The 19,978-nt window shown below is 38.2% G+C and overlaps 1 protein-coding gene across 1 annotated transcript in view; it reads right to left on the bottom strand.

Moving 5' to 3' along the window:
- b3glcta (beta 3-glucosyltransferase a) overlaps positions 1-19,736 on the bottom strand; it is a 158,675-nt gene extending 138,939 nt beyond the window's left edge. Inside the window, exon 1 of the mRNA XM_060888076.1 lies at positions 19,588-19,736. Coding sequence (XP_060744059.1) covers positions 19,588-19,639 — 52 coding nt within the window. The 5' untranslated portion in view covers positions 19,640-19,736. The remainder of the gene's footprint in view (positions 1-19,587) is intronic.
- Between the last annotated feature and the right edge of the window lie 242 nt (positions 19,737-19,978).

Genomic DNA, 19,978 nt, shown 5'->3' with positions numbered 1-19,978 from the left:
CAAAATGCAGCTTAAAGACCTTATCTTAGGGCCTTTTTACACCTGGTCACTTCATGTGTTGTCTCTGATCCGATAGCTATCTGATTTGTTAAAACTGTTCCATTTGCATCAGGCCACATAAACGCGTCTCGGCGAATCGGATATCAATCCATCTTTCTACTCCCGCCCAAAATGCTAGTATATTTTACCTCATTTCCGGGGTAAGTGAAATGGAACACACTTTGGTGTATGTGGTTTCAGAACGCAATCAAAAAGGAGAAGAAAAAACGTCTTTGTTATGACGGTTATGCTACAAAAAACAGCATTTACTGTTTGCTGCATTTTCGCTGGCAGCAGCAGCGCTTTTTAAGACCCAACGAGACACCTGGGTGAAAGATCACCTGCGAGTGACGTACTTCCTTTTGGGAGGAGTATAGCGCTGACGTATGTGGCTTGAACAACCACATTCATTTACACTTGTCCAGTTTCATCTGAAATGCGTCCCAGACCACCTCCTGAAGTGGTTTGAGCGATTGGATTTATATCCGTTTTTGAAAACGTTTCGGAGGGCATTTAGACCTGGTCTTTTTACCATCGGATAGCTATCTGATCACAGAAAACGCATGAAGTGACCAGGTGTAAAAAGCCCCTTAGACAAGTTAGTAAGTATCATACGTGTCATAATCCTTTTTGGGGTAAACAGTCCGATTATTCTTCTTATGGGACAAAATAAACACAACGCTGGCAGTCAGATATCTCTAGCTTAAACGTAACTGAAGAAATTCTAGCATTAGGGTGTATATACAAAACGTTTTATTTCTTTCATTACCTTCATGAAGCACATTTTTCAATTATTCCCCAAATCCAAAACAAAAAGTATTAAAGCTGATTGAATTTAAAGCACAAATCAGTAAAATATAGATGACATCATATGATTTCAGGGTGTCAGAGAAATTCTTTCGCTCCAGTGCAAGCAATACTCTACATAGATGTTTTTTGACACTTGACCTACTACTGATCGAGCGTAATTTGTTCAGCTGCACACGTTAAAGGTCAAAACAGTCAGCTGATATTGAAATAATGTGTCCGTAGCAATATTCCATACAGAATATTCGCCTCTTCTTCTGGTCCCTACCCACTGCTGAGGATTGATCTTCATGGACAGCCAGTGACTCGTGGGATTGCTGAGGATGGGGCCACCTGGAGGCCCCACTGTTGCGTCGGCCAGCTTTATAGTCGGGTCTTCATCAGTGATCGTTTAATGACTCAGAATTAGTACACAGAAATTACACTGACCCATTAGTCCCTAAGCAGCTCTCGCTTACACATTTCCACTACAAACTAGAAAAGTACTTTATATAAATTGACATTATTGCCTGTTCAGAGTCACCCAAATGAGGATGAGGTTTCCTTCTGAGTCTGGTTCCTCTCAAGGTTTCCTCCTCATATCATCTCAGGGAGTTTTTCCTCACCACCGCAGCCTCAGGCTTGTTCATTAGGGATAAATATTAGAGATAAATAGTAACTTCATTTTAAACTGTTTCTATACTTATCTAAAACTGCTTTGTGAATGTGAATTGTTAAAAGCGCTACACAAATAAACTTTATTGAATAGGAATCGTATTGAATGAAATCCTACAAAATCTGTAGGCTTATCACAAGTGTTGCATATACATACACACAAAGACCTAAAGCAATGCTAAAGATTTCGTGATAAATAATCTTCTACTTTCGGGTTTTCTCGTTAGGGGTCACCACAAAGAATCACCACAGTTTCCACCTAACTTTATCCTCGACATCTTCTACTCTCACACTAAGTACCTTCATGTCCTCATTTAACACATCCATATATCTCCTCTTTGTCCTTCATCTTGACCTCTTACCTGGCTTACCTGGCATCCAACATCATTCTACCAATATAACATCTCCCTCCTCTGTACATGTCCAAACGATCTCAATCTAGTCTCTCTGACAACCTGATCTGTCCCTCTGATGTGCTCCTTCCTAATCCTGTCCATCCTCATCACTCCTAAAGAGAACCTCAACATCCTCATCTCTGCTACCTCCATCTCTGCCTCATGTCTTTTCCTCACTGCTACAGTCTCTAACCCATACAGCAGAGCTGCTCTCACTACTGTCTTAAACACCTTTCCTTCAATTTGTGATAAATAACAAAACATTTTAAAAATATTATGATGCACTTATTGTCACATCCAGGAAGGAGGGATACAGACCTGTATGCAGGATAGCTTCAAATCAATAGGGTTTAATAAATGATAAAGACAAAACAGTGAAAAAGACGATAAATAAACAATACAAAAGACGAGGAAATAATAAGGTAACACAGACGACACTCAACTACACATTATCTACATTCAACGAATCCGCACCACCATCGGCAACGCGGCTCACTTAAATAAACAACAATAATTAACAACTAGAATGTACATTTCCTGAAGAAAATGTGAATGTGCTTGCACGTGGCAAGTTCCCTTCATCTTGCTGAGTGTTTTGATATGTCACATGTCCATGTTGTGCAAATTGTTTATTTTCACGTGAAATCACGTGACGTTACGTGACTTCATCAAATTACATGTGAGGAAGTTCCCCTCATTGTTCTGAGTGTTTTGATATGTCACATGTCCATGTTGAAAAAAGCTTTTTGATTTTGCATATATTGGGGGCGGGGCTGCGGGACAACCGAAAGGCCAGTCGGTACACCAATTTAAAACTTTGTTCAGAGTATCACCCTAAAGGAGCTGGCCGAGCAGTACGAGTAGATAGTTCAAAAGCTTGCCGAGTTATAAACCTCCAAAGTTTATAATGGGAGTCCATGGGAAAAAAAGGCCACTTTGAGACCCGGTACCGGAAGTACCAGTACTCGGATCGCTTATAAAAGTAATAGCACACCTCTCCTCAAAGAGCCGGTTGATTTGACATGTCATTCATGGGTCTAGGACAAAAGCTGCGAGACAAGTTACGGGCCGAAGTTTTGTCCGGCACAATAGTAATAATGTTGCTTTGCAAGCACCGTTAATGAGGAACAGGTGTGGAGACAGGGAGGAGTGAACGAAGGCATGACACAGAACAACAACAACAACAACAACAACAACTGCACATGGCCAAAAGTCCGGGCTGATTCCTGACACTTATATTACTATTATATTATAATATCATTATTACTGTTTTTTAACTGTATCCCCACTACACAACACTATACAACCTACTTGAGTATACAAATGCTAGACTTGATATTATTCCTCCTGAAGAAGCCAGAGAACTGCATTTCCCATTGAGAATTCATTCAATATTATAAAACACCTGACATCTAAAATAGTGCACTATATATTAAAAAGGTAGCAAGCTCAGACAGCGTACTCAGACACAGCCTGGAAAAGCAGTGAAAATGTATAGAATTTAAAAAAAAAAAAAAAAAAAAAAAAAAAAAAAAAAAGGATGTCCTGGCAGTGTAAGCATCATTAAGGACGGGACATGCTGCACCTCATTAACATTATGCACGGGATTAGTAGCACACTTAACATCACACCATTTGCCAAGCTGTTAGGTATTAACAAAATCTTAACGCATTTCCTTCTTAAACATAAAAAGTTCTTTCTCCTAGCTTTCCTGCGATTTTACGATGGAACAAGATGTTCCGAAATGATCTTGTCCGTTAATTATAGCTGTGAATTATTTATGCTGACCAGGTCTTATTCATTTCCGCTGTGGATTAGTGTTACTATATATAAAGTATACAGCAGTCCCAGATAGTGCATCTGAAGGAAAAAAAAAAGGTCACTTGTCGAAATAGCTGCATAATCACTTGTATTTAGAAAATCTAACATGAGTACGTAAATAAAGTCGGATTTCTAAATCAGCCTGGATGTAATGAAAAGTTTGGCCTTCACGTCACAATGAAAAATGAAACGCTCTTGCGCTGATCTTGTAACATAATCGAGTTAGAAATGGTGTTCCTTAAAAACATGATGGATAGAAAGGTCAAAATTAAACTAGATTCGTAAAGTTCGTCGCGACAAACTTTGATGTTGGCTTTGACGAGTATTCGCAAGTATTCGCAAAGGCCGGTGCTTTTTGGAGGCGAGTGGACATAAGGGTCAGTGTTTCTTTTGGAGGCAAGTGGACAGAAACATAGGGTGCCAAAACATTTGGAGGCAAGTTGAGATGAGCATGTCATCTGAATACTCCTGAGGAAGTTCCCCTCATTGGGCTGACTGTTTTGATATGTCACATGTTCATGTTGTGCTAATTTTTGATTTTCACGTGACATCACGTGACTTCACGTGACATCATCAGAATACATGTGAGGAAGTTCCCCTCACTGTTGTGAGTGTTTTGATATGTCACATGTCCATGTTGTAAAAAGTTTTTTGATTTTGCATATTTTGGGGCGGGGCTGCAAACTTTTAAGTTGGTGTACCAATTTAAAAGTTTGTTCAGAGTATCACCCTAAAGGAGCCGGCCGAGTTTGGTGTAGAACGTTTGAAAGCGTGCCGAGTTATAAACCTCCAAAGTTTATAATGGGAGTCTATGGGAAAAAAGGCCACTTTGAGACCCGGTACCGGAAGTACCGGTTCTCGGATCGCTTAGAAAAGTAATAGCAACAAACTTCAGACCAGCGTCTACAACCTATCCGAATTTGGTGCATGTGGCTCGAAAGCCCTAGGCCGCATTAAATTTTATAAATTTTTGTCTAAGCTGAAATAGGAAAACAGAATGTTGGCTTCTACAAAGCCAATATAATAACCTGACCTTAAAACTAGGGGGGAACAAATTGCAGGAAGAAAAAAAAGAGCCATTAAAATCCAGGGCTTCGTCAAAAAAAGGAAGCGAGCGCCATCTTAAAATAGGTGTACCCAAAAGGTCATGTGTAAATGTAAATAAATTATGGGAGCTCATTAAATCTTTACAGTGACTCGGAATGAAGCTCTAATTAGTCATATGGGTTAAAAAAAGTCTTTTGGTGAAGCACACAGGGATGAATTCCTTAAAGGAAAATGTGTGATATTTAAAAGCAGGCTATTAAATAAATATGACCTCTTATTACGTTACTTTTAATTAGGACATAGCTTGCATTGGCTGACAATTACAGATTATATGTAAAGCAACAAATAATGGCAAATTTTATGAAATTTAAGTGTTTTCTACTGTAAGTACTTTATAATCTAACCGAGGGAACATGAGTTATTTATTTATTTATTGTCCATCGTGCACCGGTCGCTTTAATAGGAATATCTATATGCATGCTTATAACCCAGTGATACGTTGGAGCTTGAGGCAGATGAGGAAGCAGGGTTGCCAGATTGTTCATGAGTAGAGTATTGGACAAGTTAGACGAGCACATTTAAGGACAATTTATTTATTTATTTGTTTATTTATTTAAAAACAAAAAAAAAAATCAAGTGCCACCTCCAAGCAAAAGATTTTACAAATTAGAAGTGAGCAAGATGTCAAAATATTTCAATTCATTTTTAAGATACGCATCAAGACGATCTGCCAGCAACACGTTAGTGTTCATTTAAAGTATTTAGTACATAAATAATGTAAAATAAAAAATAAATAAAAAACTGCCTAAGGATACTTTGAATTCATGTAATTTAATATGTAAAATTTTGAACAACTTTAAGGATACAAAACAATAGAAAATGTAATCCAACATGCTACCAGAGTGTGAAATTGTTAACACGAATAAAATAAAACCATTTATCAATATATGAACAAGATACCGTGACATCTCATTCATCACGATACTGATATTAAGCATCATATCACTCAGCCCAGTTGGGAAAAATATACACCAATAAGAAGTAAGCAAATAGTCAAAAAAGTTGAATATAATGTTAGAATTATGGTTAACAAAACAGATATCGAACACGTACTTGAACTTGCCTTGCAAAAAAAAAATGCAAGTTACACAACGGAACCTGGAACCTGACTCACTCTAGAAATGTGAAATGTTTACACTTGATTTTATCTCGCAGTACATACTGACTTCATCAGCCGCTTGTCTCGTGTCAGGTTGGAAGATTAATCTCCATCAGAGGAATAAAATCCCTTACCCATTAGTTCTACACACAGGGAAGTGAAGAAACAGCTATTAAAATCCAACAAAGCCGTTATCTTCTCCAGTAAATGATTTTCCACAGGAGATAAAAATTTTTTTTTTTTTTTTTTTGGGAAAGAAGTCTTTTAGAAAAAAGAAAATCATTTTTTTTTTTTTTTTAAAACGTTGATCTGATGTTGCTCGTCTTCATTCATACAAGAGCATCAAACCGACTGACCCAACGTCCAGACCAACAGACGAGGTATTTATTTATTTCTTATTGAGTTTTTACAAAAAAAAAATTTACAAAAAAAAAAAAATAAAATAAAAAATAAATAAATAAAAAAATACTCTAAAACACGCAGGGCAATAAATAATTCCCAGATAGCTCGGACTGCTCATAGAACTGCAGACCCGTAATCACCGAGGCTCATTTACGTGCAACTGGTTGAGTAAAATGATTCATTTTAAGTAATCAAGGCTCAGCTGCAGCGTTTCCATTTTGGGGCATCGTGTTGTGTCTGAAAGTGAAGAGCAGATGGCCGCTGTGGGAATTAAACTAGTGGTCACTGACTGAGCTCTTGTCACTCAGAGACGTGATGGAAGTGTGCCATTCCCCATGACGAATCCTCACAATCAGACGTATCGCTTCTGTATTGTACTGAATATTGTACAGACGCTCGTTACTGCATATCTGCACAATATGTCCTAAAGCGGTTTGGTTTTTCATTGAACAAGAAGTAGAAGAAGAAATGATCATATCGGTGAAATACATAAATTATATGGTTCTTTTGTGCCATAAAATAGCACTTGCACTTGTGCTTGTGGAAATGTGCTAGTGATAAAAATTCATTCGAAATGAATGGGTCTGAACAAAACAGGAGACGAATCCTCGGATAGTGAAAACAGAACTCCGGCTCGAAGTGTGTCGGCTCGGAGCAGATTAAAAATGCAGCGTTTGGCTTGATGTCCTTGGCATCCTTCAGGAGCACATCCAAGTCCATCCAACATCTGTCGCAATCTTTAAATCTTTTCATAGCCCTCCCTGGAGAAGAGAGGGAGAGGGGGAGAAGATTCGAGTCCCCGTCAGCATCAGGCCATAAGCGTGTACATGGCAAATCACTACTCTGTAGCTTTACTCCTTAAGTGAAGTGCGCTTGTCCCACAGGAAGACCAAGCTAGGGAAAGAGATCTCCGTAATATCTCTATAGTTGCTACTTGACAGCGGCATGTTTAAAGAAAAGAGATACTCCTGCGTCTGAGATTTTTTTTTTTTTCTTCTCTCCAGTCAAAGTGTCTTAAGAAGTAATCTTAAATCTGCCTTCTACAGAGATTTAGCCGAGATCGCGAAGCTACACAACGTGCTCATTTTTACATGATAAGGAATATAATTCTTATCTGAAGCTAATTAAAAGTCTCAAAATTCTAGGTATATACCTATCCTAAAGACGTGTTACTAATCCTCATAGCTCGGTCTGAAACTGAAAGGGATGAAATCAGCTGAGACTCACCTGAAGTGCATTCCTACCAGATTGAACTATGTGGATTATCTGCTAATAAACCTTTAAAGGTGGGGTGCACGATGTTTGAAAAATGCGTCAGAAAACTGAGTCGGGCCGACAAACAAAACAAACGTGTAGCCAATTAGCAGAAAGGGGCGTGTCTTGTCAATATGTGGCGGAGAGAGTGTTCAGTGCGCATGTGTGACATTAGCCCGAAAGCGATTGAAACATTGGCATGGCGGATACATACCTGCCGTTACCTCTGCCTCTGGTTCTACTGTAGGTGTTGAACCTTTCACGGTACAACACACAGTACTACAAAAACACATTTGTATTACCATAGTATTACTCACCGAGTTCATTTATTGATACAAATATCCCCACGGCCAGCTGCCCCAGCAGGTTCCGCCATGATACTATAGTTGCCTGGGTTACGTATGTATGTGTGGGGCGGAGCTATCAAAACAGGGGTGACACCCATCTGCGTTGGGGCGTGTTTGTTTTGGTGATTTCAAATGTCAACATTGGCTTTCAAACATCGTACACCCCGTCTTTAACATTTCCAGTAAGCACCATGTCAAGAATTTAGTATTTTTCTGGTCTAAAACTATTACGTTAACCATATAAACTTAAACATAGAAATATACACTTTCTGTGGAAGGTGGAAGAGCAGGGGGAAGAAGTTCAGAAGTAAACCTGATTTAATACGTTTCTATCTGCTTTCGGTGTCCTAGAGGATTTAGACAATGAATCTGGGTCAGATTTTTACCAGTTCTGTTCCCAGAAACTTAATATCAGCTAAGCTAACATACATGAGAGCTGATGCACAGTCACTATTTTATGCTTATAGCTCATCATCAAGTAAGCATGATAATGGTGCAGTGATGGCTCAAGTAGTTAAGGCTCTGGGTTGTTGATCAGATCGGGGTTCAAGCCGCAGCACTGCCAAGCTGCCACCATTTTGCCCTAGAGAAAAGACCCTTCCTGCTCCAATGGTTCTGTATCATAGCTGGCCCTGTGCTCTGACTCCAACCTCCGAAGTTGGGATGTGCGAAGAAAGAATTTAACTATGCTGTAATGTTTACATGACAAACAAATACTTCTATTTCTAATGTAACTCAGACGGTCTTCATTATATCCCTGTCCTCATATATGATATAGCTGATATGCATCATCAAAGAACAGGAAGCTGATTCATGTTCAAGACATGTTGTAATGTCCTTTGTATATCATGGCATCCTTGTACCTTAAATTTAGTGTATTGAGTATTCTGTATACAGTACAGACAACAGTACAGTCACAGTTAACTGTTCAAATCCTACTGCAAATATTGTGTAAGGGCTAAAAAACAAGCTGTAAATATTTGCATTCTCTTTGACCAGGTCACATCTGCTACCATATGCACAGTCACTGAAATGATTAGTGGTTCAAAGCAAAACTGTTGTTCCAGCGTGTTGAAATTGCGATGCTGTGTTCCTTTGTACTTCGATACTAAATTTAATAATAGTTGGACTTGTGCTCTTAGTGAAAAATGGTTCTCTTTGATAGTTTGATAGTCTGGTCCTAGCTTTCCAAAGAGTTTTCTAATAAATTTAACTAAAAACGGCTCCGCAGTAACGATCAGAGGAAACGGAATAATCATCACCCTTGGCTTTGGGCATATCAGACATTTGAGACTAATGTGGCGTACTTTATCAGTCCAGTCACATGGCTGTCATCAGAACAGTGGCTTTTATGTTGATTTTCATCTCTCTACTAAAGAGCACTTACAAGTGAACTTTGATGCACCGATGTCTAATTAGCGTCTGTGTGTGGGAAGAAACCACTCACCAATTGAGAGCGCAGACTAGTTATGCAAATCCATTAGTGTAAGAACTGTAGGCCTTTAGTGCACCACCACATAACATCTAATCAAAGTCAGAGTTACTGAATCCAACCGGAATGAAGAAGCATTCAGATGTCAAAATAATCTGAACTTTTGTACTGATTGCAGGTTTTTGCCACTGATAAATCAGGCTCTGGTTTATAACAATCGTGACTGTTGCATCTTAAAATGCTGTATTTTGGTGCAGCTTTATTTCTCTTTCCAAAATTTGTGATGCAACTTGTAGATTTTTTGTGATTTTCTTTTTAATAGGCAAATTTCAAGCATGGAACTCTTCTTTTAAGCTCCTACCAGAGAAGACACACATACAGTATAAGTACTTTCAATGATAGTTGTACTCATATTCATGTAATGCATGTCAATCAAAGAACGTTGAACGTGCTATGACTCAAAGAGAATGACCGATATCTATGGAAAATCTGCAATAATTCTGAAACATTGCAAGCTCTGACAATCCTGGAGAAAAGATGTCATATTTCTGAAGATGTGGTAACCATCCATGGTTGGAAGTGTAAGAGATCAAAACTCCCTAATCAACACCATCAAGATTGTGAGCTCATGCATGTGGATTAAGGTGACAGACAGATTTTATTTTAAGTGCCTGAGCAGCAAGTGAAGAAAAGGTTTTGAGTTGGAAAAGAGGTTGGTTATTTTCACATGACTCAGAGGAAGCAGGTTTTAATAAGGAGAAAGTATAACAACAGAATTTTGTATGAAATATATCTGTGTGTGTGTGTGTGTGTGTGTGTGTGTGTGTGTGTGTGTGTGTGTGTGTGTGAGTGTGTGTGTGAGAGAGAGAGAGAGAGAGAGAGAGAGAGAGAGAATGTCAGCAGGGCAAGGTTGGTGTTGGGTTAAGATTGCAGGAACACAAAGGTAATTAATTGTAAATCCTGACATTTTATGATACTCAATATGTTCGCTGGTGATCCTGTTTTGTCACTTCACCTTTTTGTATTCAGTCTTATCTGGATTAAGTGAAATACAAGCCCATTTGGCTCGTCTTGAGCGGTTAAGCTGTATCTGTTCACTCTAATTGTCACTACGCTAAATTCTGTATGTGCTGAATATTATAACGTCAGAAATGTGCATGTGTGAAAAGTGAGAGTGAGAGAGAGGGAGTGTGAGAGAGAGAGAGTGAGAGTGAGAGAGAGAGTGAGTGTGAGAGAGAGAGTGAGTGTGAGAGAGAGTGAGAGTGAGTGTGAGAGAGAGAGTGAGAGTGAGAGAGTGTGAGAGAGAGAGTGAGTGTGAGAGAGAGAGAGGGTGAGAGAGAGAGTGAGTGTGAGAGTGAGTGAGTGAGAGAGAGAGTGTGAGAGAGAGAGTGTGAGAGTGAGTGTGAGAGTGAGAGAGAGAGTGAGTGTGAGAGAGAGAGTGAGAGAGAGAGTGAGTGTGAGAGAGAGAGTGAGTGTGAGAGTGAGTGAGTGAGAGAGAGAGTGTGAGAGAGAGAGTGTGAGAGTGAGTGTGGGGAGAGAAAGAGAGAGAGAGAGAGAGAGAGAGAGAGAGAGAGAGAGAGAGAAAACTGGAGATGAAAAAGATGAAATCATTTCTCCACATTCTTGCTGTGGTTTATTAAATATAATGATAAATACCTGTACAGAGTTCCAGATTATTAAGAATATGCATGTAGTTTGTAATCCATCAGTATATTCAGTGCCTGTTCTGGCTGCGCTGGGTTACATTTAACTTGCACAAGGTTTACATTTTAATCAGAAATTTCATATCGTATTTCACGACGTCAGTGATACAGTATACGGTGGCACGATGTATGGACTTGGCAGTCCAACCGCATCATTATAACGTTCATTATAACGGAGCTGAGCTCGAGCACTGAGCGAGTAGATGCACAAAACTCTTGTTTTTCAGGAGATAAAAACATCTAAAACTTACTGATAAATTTTGACTTTTGTTGATCAGTGATTTCCGAGGAGTGAATGATACATTAAAAAAATAAAAAAAAAAATACATTCTTTTTAAATCAGTGAAGGTATTTCATTCAAATATGTACACTGATTTCATGTGAATGAACCGAGACAAATGAACACTTAAAATCTGTTTGTTTGTTTTTTTTTTAAATACAGCAAACATGCTCTGGAATAAACCTCAAGATCAAACCCAAGACCTTGGTGTGGTGATGCAGCAACCATACTACTGAGCCATAATAATGCACATAATTTAATACAAATTACATGAACTGATCACACACTTATTGTCCACTTTAATAGGAACACCTGTACACCTGCTAGTTTCTAGTCAGCCAATCATGTGGGAGCAGAACAATGCATAGAATTATACAGATACAGGTCAAGTGCTGTAGTTAATGTTCATCAACCATCAGAATGGGGGGAAAAGTATAATCTCTGTAACTATTCATGGCATGGTTGCTGGTGCCAAATTGGCTAGTTTGAGTGTTTAGAAATAAGGTATGTGGTTACATGAGCACATAAAATCCTCTGACGTCTGGCACTTGAGATCAATATATATCTTTTTTCCATTAAAACGAGTCCATCGTTTTCTGCCAGATGGGAAACTTTTTAGTTAATCAAATTTTTGCGAAAATTCATAAAATAATTTACTTTATATTTAAGCTGTGGTAAACATGTAGTACATTTTTGTTGTTTACTATATTAAACCCTTTGCTTGTAGAAATGGAAGATATTTTTGGGTTTTATTCTGACAAAACTGTGCACTGTTTTGCATGTTTATGATTTATTCATTGATTCATTCATTCATCTTCTACCGCTTATCCGAACTACCCCGGGTCACGGGGAGCCTGTGCCTATCTCAGGCGTCATTGGGCATCAAGGCAGGATACACCCTGGATGGAGTGCCAACCCATTGCAGGGCACACACACACACACACTCTCATTCACTCATGCAATCACACACTACGGACAATTTTCCAGAGATGCCAATCAACCTACCATGCATGTCTTTGGACTGGGGGAGGAAACCGGAGTACCCAGAGGAAACCCCCGAGGCACGGGGAGAACATGCAAACTCCACACACACAAGGTGGAGGCGGGAATCGAACCCCCAACCCTGGAGGTGTGAAGCGAACGTGCTAACCACTAAGCCACCGTGCCCCCCTGTTTATGATTTAGAAATAAAATATTATTTTTCTTCATTCAATTTTAGTTTCAACTTACATTACATTCACATTGCATCCAATAAAGATCCAATGTACTGTTCTACCCCAGAATGTATAGAAAGTAAAAAAAAATGCTCAGTAAGTATCCAGATAAAGATTTGGAAAATTTGTAAAACTTTTACTAAAATAAATAAAAATCAATGAGTAAAGTGTTTTTTCATCAATGGAATCAAGTTAAATTATACGTTTTCATATAAAAGTAACTGTTATTACATGCTCCACTGGTAAATGGCTTGGACAGTTTTAGTAATTGGCTTGGCCAGTCTAAAATATCTACTTTTTTTCTCCTCCTAATGAGTCCTTTGTTGTTTTGGCATTGTGTTTTTGGAGCATTGTCGGCTGCATAATAAAGTTCCTTCCAGCTATCATGAGGTACATCATCAATAATGATTAGTGAAACTGTTCCATTAGCTGTGGTGCAAGCTCTAGTTATGACAATACCACCACCAGGCTTGACTGATGAGCTTGTAGGTCTTTTTTATTTCTAATCTGAAATACCCATTTAATTTATTCATTTTTTTTTTTTTTTTAATTCTACACTGGAATAGCGCCTTGGATCACATATTTTGCATTTTAATGTTTCCGCATCAAAACAACTTCATCTTCATCTTTTTTACATGTTTCTCAACCTCAAGTAAAGTTCAAACATTTTAAAAATCCTCTTATGCCCCATAAGAGAAAATAGGAAAATAAAAAAAATAAATAATAATAAAAAAAAAAAAAAAACACATTTAAAGATTTCCTTCTGACTTCAGCGCACAAACACCGCCGAGCCGCTGACAGCTGGGATCCGATTACAAACTGAATTGCTTATGATGAAATCTATTTCGCTATGGCACAGAATAACATATTTGCTATATGATGTTGACATTTAACAGATTGAACATTATTTAATTTTACTTGTGCGTTCAACTTAAATGTATTTTTAGTTCAATGACAATTTGAAAATCCTTTTAAATAAGTGCATTCGAAGTAATTAAACATGTCCGTTCCGCTTTAAATCGCAAATTACTAAGAAAATAAACTAATAAAAATCCTTCCTTCTTGCCCGTGTTTATAAAATATTCATCTGCAGCTACACAAATTAAACTTGTGCAACTGCTCAAAAAACCTATTCAGTTTAAAATAAAGGCACAGATTAGATATTTTCAAAGATATTATTAACTCAGCAGGATTGTTTTAGATTGAAGTCTATATAAAGCAGGACATTTTGCTGAAATATACATTAATGTTGTTCCTTATGATGTATATCACATGCACTATTAGATGCACTTGTGTAAATGTTCAATGTTGAATCTCCATTTTATTTATTCTCTCTGGTCTGATTACTGAAGTGGCTTGGGGAAAAAAATGAAAACATGAAGCATCAATAGAAAGTCATTCAGTCATGTTAGTTCGTTATGTAATCGTCCTTAAGCATAAAATCTCTCACTCTCTCATTTTCTACCGCTTATCCGAACTACCTCGGGTCACGGGGAGCCTGTGCCTATCTCAGGCATCATCGGGCATCAAGGCAGGATACACCCTGGACGGAGTGCCAACCCATCGCAGGGTACACACACACTCTCATTCACTCACACAATCACACACTACGGACAATTTTCCAGAGATGCCAATCAACCTACCATGCATGTCTTTGGACCGGGGGAGGAAACCGGAGTACCCGGAGGAAACCCCTGAGGCAAGGGGAGAACATACAAACTCCACACACACAAGGCGGAGGCGGGAATCGAACCCCCAACCCTGGAGGTGTGAGGCGAACGGGCAAACGTGCTAACCACTAAACCACCGTGCCCCCAGCATAAAATCTATTTTAGCTAAAACTTTGCAACATGTGGATGAATACCTCTGCAAGAGAACACCTTCCTGTAGCAAAAACAGACCTACGTGAGCAAAAGTCCCAATGACAAGTACGACAACTATGAGTCTAAGAAACTTATACAAATGTTATTCCATCTATAAGTATTATGTCTGGTTGACTGAAGTAATTTATTCTTCTTTGTCTGTCAGCTACTTTAACAGCTCTATGCTTGCTTTTTCTCTCTCACTTCCATGTCACTTGAGGTATAAGCTTCCCCCACAAATATACGCTTATAAACATAAAAGCGAGATTTAACCTAAATAATTCAGCTGCTTTCAGACTTTTAGACCCTGGTTTTCTTCGCTTATCAAATGCCTTGACAGTCTCAGGCTAAATCCCTCAGGTCCTGAGACAAATCCAGACTCTGCCTCTCAATGATAAGCAATCCAGGGCTACATTCCTGTAGCCAATGTGATTTCATGCCAGCTCTGGTTTACTGCACTCGATGATGTAGTCTTCATTCAGTCCACCAATTATTCACCTGTTAAACGTGCAAGGCTTGATGTGTCAATTTCATTGTAAAATTGTTCCAGGATAGGCTTCAGGTCTTTCCAAACAGAAGATACCATGTTATTTTGTAATCGCCATTACACAGAAATCTGTACACAACTCAAGCAAGACAACATGAGGTATTTAGTATTATATTTGGCTAAACAATGCTTGCTTTTAAATACTACTTTACATACAGTTCCCTCCAAAACTACTGGAACAGCAACGCCTATTCCAAGATGGATGTGAAATTTGCACATCTATTGCTTGCAATAACTGCATCTAACCTGGGATTCACTGACCAAACTGTTGCTTGCTCCATTTGTGATGCTTTGCTTGGTTATTCTCCCTGCCCATTTCAGCTGTTGTTGATTCAGTGGGATTCTCCATACAGTATCTTCTTCTAGAGGTGAAATGCTGCTCATTTGGTTTAAGGTCTGGTGATTCAATTGGCCAGTCTAGGGGGTTTTTTACACCTGGTCACTTCACGCGTTTTCTGTGATCCGATAGCTATCCGATCGTAAAAAGACCAGGTGTAAATGCCCTCCGTAACGGTTTTGAGACGGATATAAATCCGATCGCTCAAACCACTTCAGGAGGTGGTCTGGGGCGCATTTCAGATGAAACTGGATAGGTGTAAATGAATGTGGTTGTTCAAGCCACATCCGTCAGCGCTATACTCCTCCCAAAAGGAAGTACGTCACTCGCAGGTGACTCGCGAGTCATGCATCGCGCCAGAAAAAAACATGTTTTCCCACCATTGCTGGCTCCGATCTTTCACCCAGGTGTCTCGTTTGGTCTTAAAATGCACTGCTGCCACCAACGAAAATGCAGCAAACAGTAAATACTGTTTTTTGTAGCAACCGCAAACACCAAAGCGTGTTACATGTCAATTACCCCGGAAATGAGGTAAAATATATTTGCATATTGGGCGGGAGTAGAAATATCGGATTGATATCCGATTCGCCGAGACGCATTTACGTGGCCTAATGTAAATGGAACAGTTTTAACAAATCAGATAGCTATCGGATCAGAGAAAACACATGAAGTGACCAGGTGTAAAAAAGGCCCTAAAACATTCTACTTTTTCCCCTGAAGTAATTTGTTGTGTTGGCAGTGTGCTTTTGTTGACTGCCTTGCTGCATAATAAAGTTCCTACCAATTAGAACGGATGCATTTCTCCACAAATTGGCAAAAAATGTGTTTTTTGGATCATAAGCAGATCTGTGGAGGTTGTTGGTGACTGCAGTTTCGGGGGTTTCTTCCCAGCTTTCACAAGTTTTTGGTCATCAGCTACTGTTTACCTTAGCTGACCTGTTCAATATCTGTTGCTTGGTACACCATTGTTTTCTTTCTTCATCAGAATATTCCTAATCCAGATCATTTTATTGCTTGTGCCCAATGTTTTTACCACTTCCACAGACTGATTTTCTCTCTTTTCTCAGCTTCTAAATGCCTTGCATTTCTCCCAGAATTGGTTTGTTGGCTTATTCTCTTACACAACAAACCCGGTCTTAAACTGGGTGAAACGTGAGGCTAAATACAATTATCACATACATTTTCCTAAAAATTGAGTTGTCTGACACAAAACTGTACTATTTATAAAAGCTATAAATCTAAATTCTTTTCTCATACTAATCTTTTGAACTCAAGCCCAAATGTCTACAGTCTACAGCAAAAACAAACAAATTGGCCTCGCTGTTCCAATAGTCCCCTGAAGGGACTGTATTTGGTCCTGCTTGTGTCTGCCTCAACAGGCCAAAAATAAAAACTAACTGCAGTAGTCTATGATTCTTATACAGCCAAAGCATTTGTCGTAAATATTCTGCCTGCCATAAATAATAAACTAGGGGTGTTGAGACTTCTTTGCAAAACAAAGCTGAAATAAACTTAAACAAAGGCACTTTAAAAAAACATGTAAGTGTTTTAACACGTTTTAACACCTGATGATGATAGTGATGATGGGGATGAAAATAAACCACAATTAGCAGCAATTAACACATCTTTTTTCTGTTCATGAGTCATCAGAGTGCCAGTATGCATTGTGGTTAGGGCTTAAGCAACGGTTAATTTTCCTTAGAACAAATAGGGAAGTATATGCCATGCCATCCCATAATTTATCATGATAGCATATCGCTCTGATCCAGCATATGTAGATAATGAGGTGCAGAGCCTTTTCATGGTGGGAAGGTTAAGTGTTTTAAATTTGATTCTTGCTGTAACAGGAAGAGGACCAAAAATTGATCCCTGAGGAACTCCAATAGCAAAGCTGTGTGCTCTCTAATAATATTAAACTTTACCTTTGTAACTGGAGTACACTAATATTTTCTGATACCTTTAATCTATTTTACCTAAAAACTTTACTGTACATTACATCAATTAGTGTAATTTTATAGCATGAAGAAGACAAGGAAAGCTACTGCTTAGTACTCCGATTGTGAGATGATGAATCTGAACATTTTCAGCTTTAGTCAGAGTTAACTTTAATTATAATAAAGTTACAGTTATGAGTAGTTTTTATTTGCATTTATATAAGTCTAAGGCCTATATAAAGTTAATATAATGCCTGGAGAGATAACATCATGATCACGAAACACTTGAATCCTGCTCCTTATAAATCAGAACTCACTTTTGTTTGTTCATACTAGGGCGTTGTTGCAAGCAGGGACAAGAGAAATGCCAACCGGCTCAAGACAGAAAATTGAAAACACCAGAATACAGAATGTCACTGCTTTAGTACGGCTTTCCTTCACACGCCACCCACACTTGGATGTCCAATGCAAGCAGATGGAATCCTGATTCCAAAGCAGATATGCATAGAGCCAATCCTTTAAGAATATGCATTTAAAAAAAAGTTCTTATGCTGCCTATGTTTTGTACCATTTGGCAAATTCAGCAACAAATATCACAGATTGTTCTTTATCTTGACAGCATATTGAACTGACACAGTATGCATTCTCAGAAAAACTGCTCTTTACTGAGTTTGTAGCAATTCCAGAAATTAGATATAATAAATTCAGCACAGCAGATATCTGTATGAATTTTTTCTGTCATATGGGCTATTTTAATCCCATTTGGCTGGGAAATTGTATGGGACCTGGACAAAAGCCTATAATTTGGCAAAGTCAAGTTTTGGACTGGCTTACAATTAATTGGAAAGCTTTTAAAACTGTGAACGGGCTGGAAACAGTCAATCTAATCTTGAAACCCTGGTGCTGGGATATTTTTTGGCCAGTTCTTATTGAGATACAAAAAAAGATCTTATTAAACAAACAAATGAGCATACTAGGATAGTAAACAGTATGATGAAATTGTACACAACCACAAGATGTTGGTGGCTTACAAACTAGCATCGCGATATGTGGATGAAGAGGAAAAATTCAGTGTTTATTAAACTCTTGTGTTGAGTTACACCAACTGTGTTGAAATGAACACTTTAATGAAACACTACAAGGTTTCTTTAGATTGTCTAAAATACAGTTTAATTGCTGAATGCTAAATTGTGATGGTTATCTGAACAAGCCGGGTGTTATTTAGTGAATACTTTCCTTTAATGTAACACAGTAACTAACACATCAGAATACATCAGTCCATGGTTCTCTACTATGCATATTGTGGTGTATGCTTAGGATGCAACAGCAAGATTTTGGGCTTTACATTTAGTTTATTAGCACATTTCATTAGTACAAGGAAAATGCAGTGTTCAATAAACTCAGTGATGATTTACACCCACAGTGTATACATTAAAACACTGAGGAAATTCCTTGGAAATATATATTATAGTTATAGTTTCTAAGCAAGAAATAACTCAGATTGAAATTAATTCCTACAATTACAATATCCATTAAACATAAATCACTTAAAACATCATTAAAACTATTTTTTTTTTTTACACAGAATTTGTGTAGTGTTGAATAATTGAGTCTGCTAGTATGCGGTTGTGGTGCGTTCAATTAACGCTTAACCTACATAGCTAAAGGAAATTCGACACCTCGGAGGAAATAATTAAACTTTTTTAAGGTGTATGTCCCTATGTAATAAATGCATTTTATACTCTTTAGAAATGTGTCGAGTTATAATGTACGTGTAAACTCTGTGAGTGTTAATGACCAAGACTTTGTACACCTTGAACACTGCATTGTCGTTTTAAAGCCTATACACCAAAAACAGCTAAATTAATCCTGTTGTTAAACACACTATTATTATACAGAGAAAAACAAAAATGCTGCCTTCACTGAACCCACATTGCTGAATCAGTGTTCAGTGTTTAAATGAACATTGCAATTGTGTGCATTTGCTAAGAAATTCCAAATATATTGTAACACTATAAAAAAAAAGCTGTCACGTATATTGTGCCAAGTTATAAGCAAGACACTATGTAAACTAGAATTTGGCACATTGTTTAGATTTATACTTAATTGATACACAGCTATTAAAACATCAGACTGGCTACAGTAACAATTTAACCCACTTCCTGTAATAAGCGTTTACTAACGCTGGAACAACACAAATGTGACACATCTAAGTTATTCTTCACTTCCTGTGCATTTCTTTGCTGAAAAGTGCAGAATGTCGAAAAGCAAAAAGCGTTAGCTGACAACCAAAAGTAGCGCGTGCAAAACACTTCTAGTGTATAAAGGCTTTAAATGACTGCAACACACTTACCGAGTGAGTAAAACATTAATGCTGCTGCTTTGTATCCGTAAGGAACCATCATTACAGAGAGTTAGTTCACCGCGAGAGATCCCCGGTAAACTGCCTTCACTCCGTTATGAGAGTAGAGATTCAACGCCAGGGTGATTCTGCACACGCGCTTCCTGTTAGAGGAAAAAAAGGGAAAGAAAACAAAATCGCGTCTCAGTGGCGCCCTCTGGTGGAAACCATTTTGACTTTTATTACTGTGCTGACTGGAATACTTCTCGAAATTAGTTGTTGTTGTTGTTGATGTTGTTGTAGTTGTTGATGATGTTTATGTTGTTGTTGATGATGTTGTTGTTGATATTGTTGTTGATGATTATGTTGTTGATGTTGATGTTGTTGATGATGTTGATATTGC

The sequence above is a fragment of the Tachysurus vachellii genome, chromosome 15 (assembly GCF_030014155.1).
Source record: "Tachysurus vachellii isolate PV-2020 chromosome 15, HZAU_Pvac_v1, whole genome shotgun sequence".
Classification (NCBI taxonomy): domain Eukaryota; kingdom Metazoa; phylum Chordata; class Actinopteri; order Siluriformes; family Bagridae; genus Tachysurus; species Tachysurus vachellii.
This window is presented reverse-complemented; position numbering and strand designations above follow the sequence as displayed.